This window comes from Macaca nemestrina, chromosome 16 (genome assembly GCF_043159975.1).
Source record: "Macaca nemestrina isolate mMacNem1 chromosome 16, mMacNem.hap1, whole genome shotgun sequence".
In the NCBI taxonomy this organism is placed as follows: Eukaryota; Metazoa; Chordata; class Mammalia; order Primates; family Cercopithecidae; genus Macaca; species Macaca nemestrina.
Window position 1 is genome coordinate 38,577,910 of NC_092140.1, and position 21,239 is coordinate 38,599,148.

The 21,239-nt window shown below is 36.0% G+C and overlaps 1 protein-coding gene across 24 annotated transcripts in view; it reads left to right on the forward strand.

Moving 5' to 3' along the window:
• LOC139359089 (uncharacterized) overlaps positions 1-21,239 on the forward strand; it is a 672,031-nt gene that overhangs the window by 156,085 nt on the left and 494,707 nt on the right. For 7 of the 24 annotated variants that reach the window (XM_071081236.1, XM_071081229.1, XM_071081227.1 and 4 more), the window contains one exon: positions 1,083-1,277. The exons of 16 other annotated variants lie outside the window; for them this stretch is intronic. Coding sequence is in view for 1 of the 8 variants with exons in the window: in XM_071081237.1 (XP_070937338.1) it covers positions 1,250-1,277 (28 nt within the window). In the remaining 7 variants the exon portion in view is untranslated. Of the gene's footprint in view, positions 1-1,082; positions 1,278-21,239 lie in introns of those variants that run through there. One more of the 24 variants, XR_011614733.1, reaches the window with a different exon arrangement.

Below are 21,239 nucleotides of genomic sequence, written 5' to 3' on the forward strand. Positions count from 1 at the left end.
TTGGATATAGTAGAAGAACCGTGGCATTAAAGAATTAGGTAATTTTCTCCCAATCTGAACTCAAACCTGAAGTTTGACTGCTGTATGCTTGAAAATTATTTTCTTGAGGGGGGAGATATATGTGTGATATATGTGTAGGTACATATGTATGTTCTTACCTAAGTAAGACTTTGTTTACTAGGGATTGGGAGTTAAGGCTAGACTACAAAGGCTATGTTAATTTGGAAGACAGGCTGTGACTTGAACTTGAACTGGGCTTAGTCAGTTAAGTACCACCTGGCCTGTCTCTGTATGTTCTCATGTTACTGAAGATACATAATCCTGGACTATTGTGATATTCTTGTCCTGATTATGCAGCTCAGTTCACATCCTTATGGACTGGAATGGAGTTTCCCCTGAATGGAATGAATGGTCCCTCTGTCAACAATCTTGAGAGACAAAAAAAAAAAAAAAAGGCAAGCCTTGGGCTGGAGGAAGGAAAGGTTCTCTGTTCTTCTGGGGGTGAAGAGAGTTTGTGCTAGAGCCGTTCTGTGTGAAGACTTCTACTTCATTTGTTTGGGTTCACCTGGACCTATGAATTATTTGCAGGAAGTTTCCAGGGACTTAGGTTCGGGTTGACCTCGTGGGCACTGAGGCCCACACACATTTATTGGAAGTTGTTAGTTCTCTGTGTTGCTGTCTGTTATCCTCGGGCCTTCTGTAATACCTAGCTGAAACTATAACTTGAGCTCAGCAGGTCTATGAGAATTAAAAAAGATATATGTGGAAAGTGGCAGTAACCTGAAGAGGTTAGTTATGAGTTGGCAAAATGTAAGCTATAGGAAGGGAAGAAGCAACCTAAAGTGAGACAATTGCCCAAGATGACATACATCAAAGAGGATAAATTTGTGGAACAAGTGGTAATTCCCCCAAAGTCCCAGAAATATCCAGAAATCACAAGGAATAATTTTCATTAAAAACTGTGCTTCAAGTGGTCTTAAATCACTGGAACTTGATCTCTTGCTATTTGAGTACTAAAAGGAAGAACGGGCATCCATTTTGAGTGTGGCAGAGCAAAGCTGTATTTCCCTTTCTCCACTCAGAAATTATTCAACAAAAAACACAAGGAGGATGACATACAATTCTGCCTCCAACAAAACCAGAAAACATCTGAAACACTGACCACGTCAAGCACTATCAAAGAGCTATCAAATGCCGTGAAAATCAGGTAGAGCTAGTGGAAGAGAGGATACTATTGGTTACAGTCCTAATGGGCCAGCAAAGCACACTCTTCCAAGGTAAGAGGTACTTTTCTTCTTTTCAGAAATGGGTAGAAGGTACATAACTTGTGGGTGGGAGACTTAGAGAGGATCCTCCGTGAAGGAAGTAATGTTAAGTGGAGAATCACACAGACAAGCCCTCTCAGCTTGAGGCAGTCTTATCACGGGGCAGGAAGCTTGATGGAGAGATGAGACTCTTTCCATAGTGAATATTTCCAGTGCTGCCTGCCTATCTAAGTAGGATGGAAGTAAATACTGAAGAACCTAACTGTATTACTAGCGAGATATAAAACAGCACAACTGCTTTGGAAAAAGTTTGTCAATGTTAAATAGAAAAACATACAACTATCATTCTGCTCCTAGATATTTACCATAGAGAACTGAAAGTCTATGCCCAATAAAGACTTGGGCAAGGTATACAAGGCAGCTTGATTTGTAACAATCTCGAATTGCAAACAGCCCAAATATCTATCAACAAATAAATGGATAGATGAGTTGTGGTATGTCCTTAAAATACTACTCAACAGGAAAAGGAATGATACACCCACCAAAATGGATTATATTCTTAATCCACAAGCAAACATTTGTGGATTATGAATATGTCTATTATCTAGCTTTTTATGATAGTTTTACGTGTCTGGGTGTATACATGTGTGTGTGTATATATATGTACACTCATATATATGCAAATGTATCAAATTACATACTGCAAACATTTATAGTTAACTCTATATAAATTATATATCAATAAAACTATTTGAAAATAATAGGGCTGTGATACCTCTGGACTAAATATGGTGATTGATTATAATTCAATTGAGAGCAAGTAATTTGATCTCCTGCGTTGTTTTAGAATAACTAACATTCATCAGAATACCTGTAATAATGAAATTTAAGTTGAATTTCAATGTCATATTTTAAACAAATGTTCTCATGCTTCAGAAGGACTTACATGCTATGAGAACTGTTGCCATTTCAGCTTTATTTCTTAATTGGCTTGGGAGAATAAACAGCCTTAAGGGGCAAGAGATATTTGTTTGGTTTGGTTTGGTTTTGGTTTTTAATTCCCATGCCCATCCGCCATCTCTTTATGCCTAGAACAACAGTGCTTTGATGATAGTGGATGTTTGACAAATGTTTTGACTTCATGTATAATTTAAGGGCCTCAACAATGTCTTAGTTGCTTATTAAAACATCTGGGAGTATAAATCAGTTCAACCATTGTGGAAGACAGTGTGGTGATTCCTCAAGGATCTAGAATTAGAAATACCATTTGACCCAGCAATTCCATTACTGGGTATATGCCCAAAGGATTATAAATAATTCTACTATAAAGACACATGCACACGTATGTTTATTGCAGCACTATTCACAATAATAAAGACTTGGAACCAACCCAAATGGCCATCAATGATAGACTGGATAAAGAAAATGTGGCACATATACACCATGGAACACTATGCAGCCATAAAAAAGGATGAATTCATGTCCTTTGCAGGGACATGGATGAAGCTGGAAAGCATCATTGTCAGCAAACTAACACAGGGACAGAAAACCAAACATCGTATGTTCTCACTCATAAGTGAGAGTTGAACAATGAGAACACATGGACACAGGGAGGGGAACATCACATACCAGGGCCTGTCGGGGGGTTGGGGGGTGTGGAGAGGGATAGCATTACAAGAAATACCTAATGTAGATGATGGGTTGACGGGTGCAGCAAACCATCATGGTGCATGTATACCTATGTAACAAACCTGTGTGTTCTGCACATGTACCCCAGAACTTAAAGTATTAAAAAAAAAATCTACTGATGGGGAAAACTCTACTAAAAGTATAACATAATCTTAAAATATAAGATAGAAAACATTGAAAGTAGTAGAATATAGAAGTATTTTCAGCCTTCAGGTAAATAACTATTTTTTCTAGGTAAATTGAACTCTCTGAGTATGAAAACAAAATTTTGTTCTGTTTAGTAAGCTTGATTAAAAGAATGTAGGCATGAGTGGTAAACAGTACAGGTGTTGTTGCTAGTAAGATGATATGATGCTGGACAAATTGTTTAACCACTGTTGACTTTGTCATTTGATAATAGCAGTATATTCCTTATAGGGTTGTTGTAAGAATCAGTGAAATAATGTTTATGAACTACTATAGTGGGTGCTGTGGTATGACCCCAAATCCCTCTTTCTGTCCAAGGCACTTATTTTTCCAGTTGCCTGAATGTTGACTGCTGAGGGCTCACAGATGAGGCCCTCTTCAGAAATTGTTCTAGACTAAAGGCCTAACCCAAGGATACACCATCCCCCCAGGAGCTGCCTGTATCCAATGACTAATCCTTTTAGGGATAATGGGCCTAGCTCTCTTTCCACAATTAGGGCAATTTTCAAGGGCCATCCTAGCTCCAGACCTCCCTTTAGGATTAGCTGAATATATGGTGCAATTGCATTGCAGTTATAATTCCCATTCTGCCCAATACTTTGGCGCTTCCTGAGAGTTGTTCTTGAGAGTAGTCCCTAATAAGTTGCCTGCATGTAAATCTCAGAGTTTAAGCTTCTGTTTTCCAGGGAACCCTACTGCTGTGGTTTGAATGATAGTCCCCTCTAAAATTCAGGTGGAAACTTAATCCCCAATGCAACAGTAAGTGTAGCCTGTGGGAGGTGATGAAATGATGAAGACTCTGCCCTTGTAAATGGAATTAGAACTCTTATAAAAGGGCTTGGGGTTGAAGGCAATACCCTTCTGCCTTCCATCATGTGAGGACAAGTTGGTTCCCTCTGGAGGACTTGGCAACAAGATGCCATCTTGGAAGCAGAGATTGTAGACCTTACCAGACACCAATCGTGCCAATGCCTTGTTCTTGGACTTCCCAGCCTTCTGAACTACGAGAAATAAATTTCTATTGTTTATAAATTATCCAATCTGTGGTATTTTGTTATGGCAGCATAAATGGAGTAGACACCTAATTATCACAGTTAGTACTAAAAGTTGATATAGAAGGCAGAGGCACTAATTCTGCCAAGATTTTGATTGGTATTGTTTTAAATCAATAGATCAGTTTGGAAGAGAGTTGATATCTTTACATATTGAATTTTCCAGTTCATGAGTATGATATATACTTCCATTCATTTCTTTAATGTTTCACCACAAAGTTGTGTGTGTGTGTGTGTGTGTGTGTGTAGTGAATGATAGAAATTTAATTGCATATTTATTCCTGAGTACTTTATATTTTGATATTATAAATTGTTATATAGAAATATAACTGTTTTGTACTATATTAACTGTGCATCTCACGTTGTTAAATTCATTTCTTAATTCTCATAATTTTTTTTCTTTTTTTTTTTTTTGAGACAAGAGTCTTGCTCTGTCACCCAGGCTGGAGTGCAGTGGCTCAATCTTGGCTCACTGCAAGCTCCGCCTACGGGGTTCATGCCATTCTCCTGCCTCAGCCTCCCGAGTAGCTGGGACTACAGGTGCCTGCCACCACTCCCAGCTAAATTTTTGTATTTTTAGTAGAGATGGGGTTTCACCGTGTTAGCTAGGATGGTCTCTATCTCCTGAGCTTGTGATCCACCCACCTCGGCCTCCCAGCATAATTTTTTAATAGATTGTTTTGGAGTTTTTATGTCACAATCGTAACTGAGATAACAATATTTCTATTTCTTGCTTTCTACTCCTTACAATTTTTGTCTCTTTTCTTACATTATTTCAATGGCACGGACTCCTATACAACGAGAAAAGGAGTAATATTAATGAACATCTTTGTCTCATTCCTGATTGCAGGGAGAACTCTAATATTTGTCATTAAATATAATTTCTATAGCTTTAAAATAAATACCTTTTATATTAAGGAAGATCATTTATGTGCCTAATTTGTGAAGAGTATTTAACATCCAAAGGGTTGGGCTTTATTAAAGACTTTTTTTTTTTTTTTGCACCTACTAATATGACCATATAACTTTGCTCCTTTATTCTGTTAATAGAGTAAATTTCACTGATTGGATTTGTGTAAAATATTTTTTTCTTTTAACGTTGGGAAGAAGATAGTGGTAAAGCCATCTGGTCCTGACGTTTTCCTTGTTAAGAAATTTTAGTTACAGATTTAACTTTTAAATAGGTAGATAATTATTAAGATTTTCTATTTTTCCTGTTCTAGTTTTGTTGTTCTTTCGAAGGAATTTGGGCATTTGAATGTTCAAGTTTATTGTCTTAAAGTTGTTTATCCTCTATCCCTTTTTAATGTCTTTAGCATATAGACTATAATCCTTTTTTTTTTTGGACTTCTGATAGTGCTAATTTGTGTTTTCTTTTTCTCTCCTCTCAATCGTTGTACCCTTCCTTCCTCCTTTCCTTACTTCCCTTCCTCTCTTCTTCACTTTTTCCTTTCTTTCCTTACTTTCTTTTCTTTTCTTTTCTTTTTTTTTTCTTTTCTTTCTTTCTTTCTTTCTTTTCTTTCTTTCTTTCTTTCTTTCTTTCTTTCTTTCTTTCTCTTTCTTTTCTTTTCTTTTCTTTTCTTTTCTTTTCTTTTCTTTTCTTTTCTTTTCTTTTCTTTTCTCTTCTCTTCTCTTCTTTTCTTTTCTTTTCTTTCTGACAGAGTTTCACTCTTGTTGCCCAGGATGGAGTGCAATGGCATGATCTCGGCTCACTGCACCCTCCACCTCCCTGATTCAGGCCATTCTCCTGCCTCGGCCTCCCAAAGAGCTGGGACTACAGGCATGCACCACTACAACTGGCTAACTTTGTATTTTTAGTAGAGATGGGAGTTTCACCATGTTGGTCAGGCTGGTCTTGAACTCCTGACCTCAGGTGATCCATCCACCTTGGCCTCCAAAAATGCTGGGATTACAGGCGTGAGCCACCGTGCCTGGGTCTTCCCTTACTTTCTTTCTTCTTTCCTTCCTCCTCCTCCTTCTCTCTTTCTCTATCATGCTTGGTAAAGGTTATTAATTTTATTTATTTTTCCAAAAAACAAATTTGTAAGAACTATCTTTATTATACATTTAGTCTCTATTTCATTAAATTCTGTTCCTTATTAATTTCTCCCTACTTTCCTCACATTTAGCATACTATTCTTTTCTAGCATCTAGAGAGGAACACTTAGACAATTAATTTTAAACTTTTCTTCCTTTTCAATATGTTCATTTAAGGCTATTAATGTTCCTATAAACTATATGTTTAGCTGTATGCTACAATTTTTTATATCACAGCTTTACTTTTATTCAGTTCAAAGCATTTAACAATTTTCATTGTGATTTCTTTTTCTACTTACGTGTTAATTAGAAGTCTATCACTTATTTTCTAACTATGGACATTCTAAAGATATATTTTTTAAAAGTACTGATTTCTAGTTTAATACCACTGTGGTTAAAAAACATGTTCTCTATGAATTCATTTCTTTCAAATTTGTTTAAAATTGCCGGATGACTCAGTGCATGGTCAGTTTTGGTAAATGATCTTTCTGTATTTAAAAAGAATGTGTATTCCTCACTTGTCAAGTGTAATATTGTATATTAGGATATATATTCAAATTTGTTAATCATATCGTCATAGTTTGTTTATCGCTACTAATTTTTGACTGCTTTCTTTTTTGGTTACTGAGAGATGTAGGTTGAAATTCTCCAACAATGACTGTGGATTTCTTTATTTCTCCTTTAAATCCATCAGTTTCAGTTTTATATATTTTGAAAACATGTTACTAGACACTTGCACAATAAAAAATTTATATTTTCCTGTTGAATTGATATGTTTATTGATATTTTATTGATACTGACACTGGTTCTCCTATTATCTTAAAGTCTATTTTGTCTAATATGAATATAGCAATACTGGCCTTCTTTTGGTTAGCATTTGTGTGGCATATATTTTTCCATCACTTTATTTTTAGCTTTTCTGTATTCTTGTATTTAAAGTGTTTTTAATAAGCAATGTGTATTTGGATTTGATTTTGCTCAGTCTAATGATCTTTGTCTTTTAATTGTAGTATTTAGTTTATTTTCATTGTATGTAGTTAGTGGGTTTAAAACCACATACTTTTTTCATGTGATATTTCATTACATACATAGAATGTCTAATAATAATTAAGACAGAATATATAGAGTATACATTAGCCTTAGCATTTATCATTTCTATGTGGGAACATTTTGAGTCCTTCTAGCCTTTTTTGAAATATATACCATCTTGTTATATCTGCTAATGTTTCATGGCAGGGTCACCCTACTCTGCCATGGAACATTAGAACTTATTCATTCTATCTAACTGTATGTTTTAACTCATTAATCAACCTCTCTTTACCACCCCCACCACACAACTCATGCACCCTTTCCAGCCTCTGGTATCTATCATTCTACTCTCTGCCTCTATGAAATCCACTTTTTTAGCTCCCCCATATGGGTGAGGACATACGATACTTTTATTTCTGTTACCGGCTAATTTCAATTAACATAATAGCATCCGGTTTCATATATGTTGCTGTAAATGACATGATATCCTTATTTTTTATGGCCAAATAGTATCCCATTGCTTATACCATTTATTTGTCCATTGATAGGCAGTTAGGTTGATTCTGCATCTTTGCTATTGTAAATAGTGCTGCAGTGAACACAGAGTAGGGGGCAAGTATCTCATTGATATATTAATTTATTTTCCTATTGATAAATACCCAGTAGTGGCATTGCTGGATCATACTGTAGTTCTATTTTTAATATTTTGAGAAATCTTTCTACTACTTTTTATAGTGGCTATAGTCATTTACATTTCTACCAACAGTGTAGAAGTGTTCCCTTTTCTCTGCATCTTCACTAGCATCTGTTATTTTTCTTTTTGTATTTATAGTAATAGCTAGTCTAACTGGGGTAAATTGATATCTTATTGTGATTTTGACTTACATTTATCTGGTGACTGGTGATATTGATCACTTTTTTCATATACCTGTTATTTGTATATCTTATTTTGAGAAATGTCTATTCAGGTCCTTTGCCCACATTTTAATGGGATATATATCTATATAGCTCTCTATAAATATATATCTATATATGTATATCTACCTATCCCATTACATATATTTACTGTTGAATTATCTGAGTTCCTTGTATATTCTGCGTATTAGTCTCTCGTCTAATGAATAGTTTGTAAATATTTTATCCTATTCAACAAGTTGTTTCTTCACTCTGTTGATTGTTTCCTTTGCTGTACAGGAGCTTTTTAGTTTAATATAGTTCCATTTGTCTATTTTTGGTTTTGTTGCCTATGCTTTTGAGGTCTTGGCCATAAAATCTTTTTCTAGAATAATGTATTGAACTGTTTCCCCTGTGTTTTCTTCTAGCAGTTTTATAGTTTTGGATCTTACGTTTAAGTCTTTAATATATCTTGACTCGATTTTTGTATGTGGTGAAAGACAGGGGTTCAGCCTCATTCTGCCACATATGAATATTCAGTTTTCCCGGCAAAATTTATTGATGAGGGTGTCCTTTCCCCACTGTATATTCCTGGCACCATTGTTTAAAATAAATTGGCTATAACTATGTGGATTTATTTCTGGGTTCTTTATCCTATTGCATTGGTTTATGTGTCTGTTTTTATGTCAATATCATGCTGTTTTGGTTACTATAAGCTTGTAATATATTTTAGGTCAGATAATGTGTTGCTTACAACTTTGTTCTTTTTGCCAAGGATTGCTTTGGCTGTTTGGGTTCTTTGTTGATTCCATACAAATTTTAAGTTTTTTTTTTTTTTCCTGTTTCTCTGAGATGACATTGATATTTCGATAAGAATTGCATTAAATATATGGATTGCTTTAGGCAATATGGTCATTTTATTAATATTAATTTTTCTGATCCATAAGCATGGATGTCTTTCCATTTGTTTATGTCTTCTTCAATTTATTTCATCAGTGTTTTATAGTTTTACTTGTAGAGGTCTTTTATTCTCTTGGTTAAATTTATTTCTAGGTATTTTATTTTATTTACATATTTTTTGAGACAGTGTCTCACTCTGTTGCTGAGGCTGGAGTGCAGTGGTGCGATCTTAGCTCACTGCAATCTCCACCTCCTGGTGATTCTCCTGACTCAGCCTCCCAAGTGGCTGGGACTACAGGCACTGGCTACCATGCCTGGCTAATTCTTGTATTTGTAGCAGAGACAGGGTTTCACCATGTTGGCCAGGCTGGTCTCAAACTCCAGACCTCAAGTGATCCACCCACCTCAGCATCTCAAAGTGCTAAGATTACAGGTGTAAGCCACCTCCCCCGGCCTGATATTTTGATTTTTTGTAGCCATTGTTAATGGATTGTTTTCTTGATTTATCCTCAGCTAGTTCTTTATTAGTATACAGAAACATTACTGATTTTTGCCTATTGATTTTGTGTCCTGCAACTTTACTGAATTTATTTATCAGACAGAGTTTTTTAGTGAAGTCTTTAGATGTTTTTTATATATAAAATCATATTGTCTGCAAAGTGGAACAATGTGATTTTCCGTTTTCCAATTTGAATGCCTTTTATTTCTTTGTCTTTACTGATTGTTCAGGCTAGGACTTGCAGTATTATGTTGAATAGAAGTGGTGAAAATGGCATCTTTGTCTTGTTCCAGATCATACAGGAAAGATTTTCAGCTTTTTCCCTATTCAGTATGATGTTGGCTGTAAATTAGTCATATATGGCATTTTTTAATGTGGAGGTATGTTCCTTCTGTGCTCAGTTGGTTAAGAGTTTTTATCATGAAGGGTTGTTGAATTTTATCAATTTTTTCTGTGTCTATTGAGAAGATTATATTATTTTTCTCCTTCATTGCATTGATGTGACATAGAACATTCATTGATTTTCATGTACTGAATCATCCTTACATCCCTGGGATAAATTACACTTGATCATGGTGTATTATCTTTCTGACGTGCTGTGGGATTTGTTTTGCTAAAATTTTGTTGAGAATCTTTGCATCAATTTTTGTCAGTGATATTAGCCTGTAGTTTTCTTTTGTGTATGTTTACCTTTTGGAAATGTTATGCTGGCCTCATAGAATGAGTTAAGGAGAATTCCCTCCTATTAAATTTTTTATTATAGTTTGAGGGGAATTGGTATTAGTTCTTTATAAGTTTGGTGGAATTCAGCAATGGAGCCACTGGACCTGGGCTTTTCTTTGTTGGGAGACTTTTTATTACTGATTCAATCTTCTTCTTATTGACTGGTCAGATTTTCTATTTCTTCTTGATTCAATCTTTGTAGGTTGTCCAGGAATTTATCCTTTTCCTCTGGGCTTTCTAGTTTGTTAGCATAGTTCATAGTAGTCTCTGATGATCTTTTGTATTTCTGTTGTATCAGTTGTAATGTCTCCTTTTTGGTTTCTGATTTTATTTATTTGGTTCTTTCTTTTTTCTTTGTTAGTCTAGCTAGTGATTTATTAATTTTGTTTATCTTTTCAAAAAAGGCAACTTTTTGTTTTCATTGATCTTTGGTATTGTTTTGTTAGTCTCTGTTTCATTTAGTTCTGCTCTGATCTTTATTTCTTTCCTTGTACTAATTTTGGGTTTAGTTTGTTCTTGCTTTTCTAGTTCCTTGAGGTGAATCATTAGATGGTTTATTTGAATTCTTTCTACTTTTTTGATGTAGGTCCTCATTGCTATAAACTTTCCTCTCAGCATTACTTTTCTTGTATCCCATAGGTTTTGATATGCTGTGTTTCCATTTCCATTTGCTTTAAGATTTAAAAAAATTTCTGTCTTAATTTCTTCATTTACCTAATGGTTATTTAGAAGTATGTTGTTTAATTTCCATGTATTTATATAGTTTTCAAACCTGCTTTTGGTATTGATTTCTAGTTTTATTCCATTATTGTTTCAGAAGATGCTGTATATGATTTAATTTTTTTTTTTTTTTGGGATGGAGTCTTGCTCTGTTACCCAGGCTAGAGTGTAGTGGCATGATCTTGGCTCACTGCAACCTGCTCCTCCCAGGCTCAAGCAATTCTCATGCCTTAGCTTCCCAAGTAGCTGAGACTACAGGCATGCACCACCACACCTGGCAAATTTTTGTATTTTTAGTAGCGATGGGGTTTCACCATATTGACCAGGCCAGTCTTGAACTCCTGATGTCAGGTTATCCAACCACCTCAGCCTCCCAAAATGCTGGGATTATGGGCATGAGCCACTATGCCCAGCTATTTATATATAGATATATATATATAGACAACGTCTTGCCCTGTCGCCCAGGCTAGAGTGCTGTGGCATGATCTGGGTTCACTGCAACCTCCACCTCCTAGGTTCAAGCGATTCTCCTGCCTCAACTTCCTAAGTAGCTGGGATTAAAGGTGTGTGTCACCATGCCTGGCTAATTTCTGTATTTTTAGTAGAGATGAGGTTTCACCATGTTGGCCAGGCTGGTCTTGAACTCCTGACCTCAAGTGATCTGCCCGCCTTGGGTGCTGGGATAACAGGCATGAGCTACTGTGCCCGGCCCATGATTTAGAATTTTAAAAAACTTGTTGAGACTTCTGTGTTACATAACATGGTCTATTCTGGAGCATGTTCCTTATCCTGATGAGAAGAATATGTATTCTGCAGCTGTTGAATGAAATGTTCTGTAAATGTCTGTTAGGTCAATTTAGTCGGAAGTCCAGTTTAAATTTACTGTTTCCTTGTTGATTTTCTGTATAGATGATCCACCTAATGTTGAGAATGGGGTATTGAAGTCTCCCACTACTATTGTATTAAAGTCTATCTCTTACTTTAGATCTAGTAATCTTTGCTTTATATATCTAGGTGCTTTAGTGTTGAGTGCATACGTATTTAGAATTGCTATTTTTTCTTGCTGAATTGATCCCTTTATCACTACATGGCCTTGTCTTTTTTATTATTTTTGACTTAAAGTCTCTTTTATATGATATAAGTATAGGTACTTTTGTTTTTTCTATTTGCCCATATGTTTATGGTTGCCTTTTTTCCTCCCTTTTTTATCTTCTTTTGCTGTTATTCCATTTTCCATGCTATACTAATTTGTTAGTTATACATTTATTGACTACTCAACTAGTTGTCATTCTAGAGAATTAAACTTGTATACTTGAATTATTATGTATGTTTTAAGTAACTTTTACTTCTGACAACTTTTGTGCCATTGTTGTCATTTATGTTAAACTTACATATATTTTTAAGCCCCAGGAGAAACTATTATTGCTGTTTGAAACAGTTAATATTTATTTAGATTTATCAACATTTTAACTGTTTTCAGAGATTTTATTCTTTGTTTTTATTTACCATATTTCTATTATCATTTTCTTTTGCCTGAAGAACTTCATTTAGGATATATTTTAAAGCACCTCTGTAGGCACTGATTTCTTTTTGGTTTGCTTACTTAATAATATCTATCTTTAGTCTTCTTTATTTTAAGAATATTTTTAGTGAGCATAGAATTCCGGGTTGGTAGTTTTTGCCTTTCATCGATATTCCAGTCGTGGAATGGGGCAATGAGGAATTAAGTGGTTATTGAAATAATCCAACTGAAAAGAAATGAGGCTCTGAACTGAAGAAATGGAAATGCAAATGAGGGAACAGTTGAGATGAAGGTTGAGAACAGAATTAATCAGTCTCAGATATGAAGGGTGGATAGATAAGAACACTTGTGCTATCTTTGCTTTTAAATATTTCTTTCTATTGTCTCATGGCTTCCCTCATTTGTAATAAAAAGTTAACTTTAGGCCTTATGGATGCTCTTGTGAAATAAAGGTGTCCTTTTTTTCCTGCTGGATCTATCTTTCTTTAGGCCATTATCTCTTTAAACATTTATTACATTTTTCTCTCCTTATGTTAGACATTTTTACCTTGTCCTGTATATTCCCTACATACTTTTATTTCTATTTATCTCTCTGTGTTTTCATTTGGATATTTTTTCTCTCTGTGCTTTCAACTGGATATTTTATACTAATCTTTCTTCCAGTTCACTAATAATCCTTTTTGCTTTGTCTCTTTGGTTGTTAAACCCATCCCTTAGTTTCTCAGTTTCATTTCTAGATTGCTCATGTATTATTTTTAGACATAGGTTCACGTCTCTACTTGATTTTCTGTATTTTATACTGTTCTATTGTAAGGGGACAGAATAACTGTCTGTACTTGCATCACTGTAGCTGTTAGTATTATCTCTTTTTTCTTTTTCTGTTTGTAATTTGAGCCTATTTCTAGTCATGCTTGGTAATTTTGGATTGCATGCTTGATAGTGTATGTAAAAGATCTTGATAATATCTTTCTCCTGTGATTTTTTTTTTTAGAAGGCAGCTAGAATAAAGGCTAATCATCTTGATCCAATCAGTGATGAGGTGAACTGAGACTGCTTTCCAGATTGATCTCTTTCTGGTTTGTTCTTATCACTAGTCTGTTGTCTTTCCAGGGTCTTACCTGAAGCCTGAATAGTTTACCATACCCCTGTACCTTTAAAGTCCCTAAACTCATTTTGACTGCCAAGCTCTGTGAGAATGTAAAGTTCTGCTTAGCTTTTACAGATCTTGGCAGCTGCTCTATGCTGACTTTTTCTACTTCTTGCTCCATTCAGCCAATTCCTAACGGGTAAAATCCAAGCTCAACATGATTTTTTTTTCCCCTTGATTTTGGTTCCTCAATTTCTGGTTGGCTTGAGAGTTCTGAATCCAAAGTTTTCTGAGTATAATTTTGAAACTTTGAATTTTAAGATTCAAATTGTTTGTTTTTATGTACCATCCTGGAAATTGGCAAATGTATCAAAGAAAAAAATGGTAGTAAGTGTGGGGCTTACCTAAATGTATATCCCTTCTCTCCTGGGAATTAATTCCTCAAGTCCAGGCTACCTTGGTTGTTGTCTGATTCCTTTAAATAGCTGTTTAGTCTTCTGTATTTTATGTATGTTCTATGATTGTCCATGGCAGAAAGTTTGGTTTCATGCAAGCTACTCCATTATTGATATAAGTGAAAGATCTCTATTTTTTCTTAAAGGTCAGAGGATGTGAGAATCATTTGAAGTCCTTGAAAAATAGCTTTCTAGGTTCCATATCTGAAGATTCTGATTTATATCTCCATGTTTAACAAAGTACCAGATAATTTTGACATAGTTGGTCCTGTAATGAAATTCTACATCCTTTAAATTCTATATTTCAAAATCTACTATTTACCTATTCTATTGTGATAAAATGTTTATGTTTTATTGACAACAGTGTTAATAAGAAGAAAGCTAGCATTATCACAAACTTGTGAATTTCTTTTTGCGTGATAAGAGTATGTAAAACCAGGGAATATAAACTTATTAGGAAAGGAAAATGAGGGGAGAGTCTATTTAATGGGGGTGGAAAACTCACTAGGTATGAAATTAATATATAATCCATTAGTCATAAACTTTTCAGTAGCAGTATTTGGTAGCTCCATAGAGGATTCATATTCAGGCTATTGGGATTCATTCTACATAAGCCTGCCTTAAATGTAATTATCACTGAACTGACTCATCCTCTATCAAGACACATTTTCAGATACATTTTGATGTAGAGATCTTGTAACTTCTTTCCTTATTATGATTTATAAGATGAGATTGTGTTAAACTGGAATGATTTTCGTGTGTATGTGTGTTTGGTTTAATTTTGTTTTATAGTTATTGTATGTAGCTATATCTCTGCTAGGCTGTTCCTATCAACAACTAATATCTGTAAGTCTCTATTTACTCTTCTGTTTAATGGAAAGGAAAATGCCTAGTGTATACCTCTATTTATATCCTCTTTGAGGGCCTATTGACACAATTCTTAAAAAATTGTTTTATAAATAATAAAGCACTAAAATTTTTATTGGTTATTTAAAGAGACAGAGAGAGAGTGCAGTCTATGACATACAGGGAAGAAAGCTCAAGATTTGCCAGAAGTCACTGGTTGTTCCATATGGCTGAGTTGATGCGAATGTAAAAATAAACTAGTAAAATGAGGTTGGGCCAGATGATGGAGGTCTTGATATTCTGGCCAAATTTGGTCATTTCTTCACTAGGCAATACAAGTCATTGCCTTATGAAGAGAGGGTTGGCATGAAAAGAAAAATTATATGACATTAGGTATAAGATGTCCTGGAATGGGGCAATGAGGAATTAAGTAGTTATTGAAATAATCCAACTGAAAATAAATGAGGCTCTGAACTGAGGAAATGGAAATAAAAATGAGGGAACAGTTGAGACGAAAGTTGAGAACAGAATCAGTCTCAGATATGAAGGGTGGATAGATAAGAACATTTGTGCTATCTTTGCTTTTCCTAAGTTTTGATGACAGAGAAAATTAATAGAAATAGGGAACACAGGTATGGCCCCAAATCTCAAACTTAATATGGCTCAATAATTGCTTTTTTACTATACAGTTACGAAAGAGATTTTCCATGTCCCCAGGCACTTCTTTTTCTCAAATTGCCACTACATATGGGCATTAATTGCTTAAAAATTATAACTATTAGATATTCAGTAGTATTTCTGTGTCTCCTATGGATGAGCCAACATTCCAACTTCCAAATGTTCACTTTTAAATAAAACACATTTACAGAATTTTTCTGACACAAATTGTATTACATATGTAAGGGCTAAATCTGGAAAAGTTTAACAGATAAAAATCCAGTTATGCACAAGGGATTAACACAGGCAACTCCCATTAATGTTAATCATCCAACTCCTAGGACATTAAAGTTTCACCACATTCAGAGAAGAGGTCACATATGAAGAGGAAGTAGACAGGCAAGTAAATCGTTTCCATACAATCCATTGTATGAGCTGTTAAAAATTTTTACAAAAGACATTTGTAAAATGAAGGGTTTCTTTTTTAAACATAAATACTAAAGAGCAGCACTTCCTTCTTAAGGCTTGCAAATTTGCTTTGGCTGAGATGACCATCCACCTGTGTTGAGTTTTCAGGACTTGTGCTCTTGGTTATGTCTCCTGTGGTTATTCAATGCCATCCCCATCATCTTGCATTTCTTGCCTTCTCTGCTTTAGAAATAATAATAGCCAGTACTTACTGAATGGCCATTCTGTGATAGTTGCATTAGATCATAGGTTTTCAAAGTGTGGTCCCTAGACCCTCACATCAGCATCATCTGAGAACTTGCTGGAAATGCAAATTCTTGGCCTCCACTCCAGAACTACTGAATCAGAAAGTCCAAGGATGGGGTCCAGCAAGTGGTCTTTAATAAGCCCTGCTGGGGATTCTTAGGAACTGAGGACCACTGTGTTACGCTTATCTCCAATCACAATGTGTCTGCTGTTAGGAATCACCTTTTCATGTGTCAAAACTAAGGCTGAGAGAGGTAAGTAATTTGCCTAAAGTTGAGCAGTGCCTAAGATCTCAAAAGCAGATCTGTAATCTACTTTATTACCTCATCACACTGCCTCTTTGTAGTGTGCATTGACTGAAGACTAAATGCAGGCTTGTGTCACAGAAGAACAAGGCCCACGTCATGACTCCTGATGTTATGTTATGAAGCTGTGGTCAAAGCATTTTGCCCCTTTGTGCCTGCTTTCGTACATGTAAAGTAGGCTTGAGGATCATTTATCACTCTCTCTCTCTCTCTCTCTCTGTGTGTGTGTGTGTGTGTGTGTGTGTGTGTGTGTATGTATGTATATGACAAGCCAACCAACCCACTACCACCCAGGGCTATGAGACAAAATACTAAGCTATGCTAGGTGACTAGAAAACATTATTTCCAAAAGAAGTCATGCAGATGATAAAATAATATGCTTTGATAAATTGATTTGACTTCTCTTTACAATCCCTACCATGTAAATCTCTACTGAATAGCATTAAGAGCTTTCCATGGTCCTAGACTGAGTTGAAACATTTGGCCCTTGTGGTGAATTCACCATGGACAGGTTGAATTTTCAGCACCTAATTCCCAGCTTGCTCCCCTTTCCTCTAGCAGGAATTATGTTTTCTTCTCTTTATACAAGATTTCATTAGCATAGTTACTCTCAGCTAAATCCTGTGCATGCCACTAATCCCACTACTCCTAAGAAACTGGCTTCTAAAGTTAATGTTTATTCATTTTATAAATATTTATTAAAAACCTATGTTCTTAGTACTATGCACTAGAAAGAATATAGATGATAACCATTGGACAGCATACATTCTCTACTTTATGGCTTTTACCTGGAGTGCATGTAAATCATATACACATAATAAATGGTGAAACAAAGCAACAATATTAAGAAATCTCATGGAAGAGGATGTTGCTATTACAATTGCTGTGAATTCAGAGACCAGAGGGAGATGATTTGGTTAGCCTGATCTCAGAAGAATTCATCCTGAGAGTTTATAATCTAAGGAGAACCCAGAGAAAGTGAGAGGAGAGAAAAGAAGGAAGACATGTTATGCTTAGACAAAGCGTATTTCTTCCCACCACTTCATCTCCCTCTGTAGTTCTTTTGGCCCTACTCTCAGTGAAACATTGAAATGGCAGTGTGCATCTGTGTGGCCCAGAAATGGAGGGCTAGTGCTAATGTACGTGTGGGTTATTTTTTCTATTCTTTTTTCAGTCTGCTTAACTGAAATCTGTATTCAGAGTTAAAGAGTTTCACACTTCTCTGAGAGCACTGTTGACTTGTGTAAAATATTAACTTGACTTCATAAGAAAGGAATGATGTGGGTGACAAAAATGCTAATTGGTGAGGAAGGAGTAGAGATAAGATTTCAAGCTGGCATGGATCCTTCCAACCTTGGGAAAACTCTGCAGCTGGGTGGCTCTCTGGGCGCTGTACTCATCTATATGCAGTGGCAGTCTGTGTTCCCGACATGAGTGAACTGAAGACCCTAGAGCTTGTGCCAAAAGCTCCTTCTGAAAGCAATTATCAGGATTCACCATATGACTTCAATTCTTTCTGGACTATAAAAGAGACTCTTCACCATTTTTCGAAAAGGGATATGAACAGAAATGCTGGTGGCTTATGCATTATTTAGAGCCTGCCATCCTGCCTTGGTCTCACAAAGGAGAATGACAGCGTTGTCAGAGTGGTTTCAATGTATGTGCCGGTGGAAATAGAGATGCTAGATTTTGTAGCTTCTCTGAATTACCTGTAATCTGATGGCCTATAATTAGCTTCTTGAGGATATTAAATCCTCATTTTTTTTTTTTCACTTTTCACTGAAGAAAGGTGTCTGGTATCTCATTGTATTTTAAAAAATCACATTATGCATATATTTGAGAAAGGTAGTTTAATGATAACAAAATTATTAACTCTGCTCATAGTTTGTCCACAGTCATGCATATAAAAGTTTAAAGGACATTGCATGGATACAGCTGATAGCAGGATTTGACTCACTCTTTTTTCTAATACTGCCGCATAGAGCTATCTTGCTTTGTTTTGAGACACTTTCAGTGAAGTACTTAGGAATTTGGATAAGACTGTTACATCAAGACACATTGATAAAAATGCTTGGCAGTAGCCCCATCTTATAATTTAATAGCTCCTTTACCTCCTTTCCTTTTACCATACATGGATCTCTTTTATCTGTTTATGACAGGAAGCTTAGGTTTGAAACCTTTGAGTCAACCCTGCCCTTCTATGCTGACCAGTTACTAAGCCCTTTTCCTTCCACTGGCACATGCCTCTGGAAATTGCTCCCACTATGTATTAGTCAACCTTCTCCAGAAAAACAGAACCAATATGATGAATGTATAGGATATAAATATGTGTTTATATGGGTATATGCACATACACCATACACACACAAACACACACACACACACACACACACACACACACACACACACACACACACACGTAAATAAGAAGAGATTTATTATGGGAATTGGCCTGCATGGTTATGGAGGCTGCAAAGTCCCACGATATGCCATCTGCAAGTTTGAGAACCAGGAAGGCTGGTGATGTAATTCAGTCTGAAGTGGAAGGTGAGTTCTGAAGCTGAAACCCAGGGTTGGTGTATGGATTGCGGAGGACAGCTGATATAAGTCCCAGAGTCCAAAAGCCTGAAAATCAAGAGCTCCAATGTCAGACAGCAGGAGAAAATGGATGTCTCAGCTCAAGAAGGGAGAGAAAATTTGTGCTGCCTCTGAGATATGGTTTGGATCTGTGCCCTTCTTAAATCTCATGTAAAATTGTAATCCCCAGTGTTGGTGGTGGGGCCTGGTGGCAGGTGATTGGATCATGGGGGTGGAGTTCTCATGAATGGCTTAGCACCATCCCTTGGGTGCTATTCAAATGATAGAGTTCTCATGAGATCTGGTTGTTTCAAAGTGTGTGGCACCTCCCTCCCCAACTTCCTTATGCTCCAGCCATGTAAGACAAGCCTGCTTCCCCTTTGCCTTCTGCCATGATGGTAAATTTCCTGAGGCCTCCTCAGCCATGCTTCCTGTTAAGCCTGTGGAACTGTGAGCAAATTAAACCTCTTTTCTTTATAAATTAGCCAGTCTCAGGCATTCCTTTATAGCTGCATGAGAACACACTAATACACTCTGTCTTTTTGTATTATTCAGGCCCTCAAAGGATTGGGTGATGCCTACTTGCATTGTTGAGGGTTATCTTCTTCAGTAAGTGTAAGGACTCAAATTTTAAGATCTCCTGAAGACACCCTCACAGATATACCCAGAAATAATGTTTTACCAGCTATCTGAGCATTCCTTCACCCAGTCAGGTTGACACATAGAATGAATCATCACACACTTCAATTCTTCCCCCCTGATCCCCTAATCTAGTCTCTTCTTACCTCAGTTGCTCTTGATTCCTGTGGTCTTTCTCCTTTCTCCAACACAATGCATAGGCCTTACCTTACCAGACTAATCTCTGAACACTTCTTCCATCACATCACTGCCAAACTTAAGTTACTTCTAGTTGATACCCAAATAAAGTACAAACTCCTTTGTGTACTAATTAGGGTTATCCTGCAAAATGTAGCCAGATTGGTTACTTCTTCCTGGTTACACCTTATGCTCTAGGCAGCCTGGGCTATAGCTGTCTCCTTCTCTTTTACTGATAGATATTTAAGGGGTAAGTATAAGTGCAGTTATGTTACATGGATATATTGCATAGTGGTGAAGTCTGGGCTTTTAGTGTAACCATCACCTGAATAGTGTACATTGTATCCATTAAATGCTTGCTCATTCCTCATCCCCGTCCCACTCTCCCACACTTCCAAGTCTCCAAAGTCTACTATTCCACACTATATGTCCTTGTGTACACGTTATTTAGCTCCCACCTGTAAGTGAGAATATGCAATATTTGACTTTCTGTTTCAGTTTTTTTAACATAAGATAATGGCCTCCAGTTCTATCCATGTTAATGCAAAAGACATGGCTTTATTTATTTTTTTTTATGGCTGAGTAATAGTCCATTTTATATGTGCACACACACATACCACATTTTCTTTCTCCAGTCATCTTCTGATGGACACTTAGGTTGATTCCATATCTTTGCAGCTGTGAACAGTGCTGTGATAAACATATGAGTGCAGGTTTCTTTTTTATACAGTGGATTCTTTTCCTTTGGGTAGATGCCCAGTAGTGGGATTGCTGGATTGAATGGCAGTTTTATTTTTAGTTCTTTGAGAAGTCTCCATACCGTTTTTGATAGAGGTTGTACTAATTTCCATGCCTACCAACAGTGTATCAGTGTTTCCTTTTCTCTGCATCCTCACCAACATTCGTTATTTAAAAAATTTTTAACAATAGCCATTCTGAATATTGTAAGATGGTATCCCATTGTGGTTTTAATTTGGATTTCTCTGATGATTAGTGATGTTAAGCATTGTTTTCATATGCTTGTTAACCATTTGATGTCTTCTTTTGAAAAATATGTTTATGTCCTTTGCTTACTTTTTAATGGGGTTATTTGTTTTTTTCTTGTTGACTTGTTTGAGATCCTTGTAAATTCTGGATATTAGTCCTTTGCCAGATGCAGAATTTGCAAATATTTTCTCCCATTCTAAAAGTTGTCTGTTTACTCTGTTGATTATCTCTTGCTGTGTAGAAGATTTATGGTTTAATCAAGTCCCAATTGTCTATTTT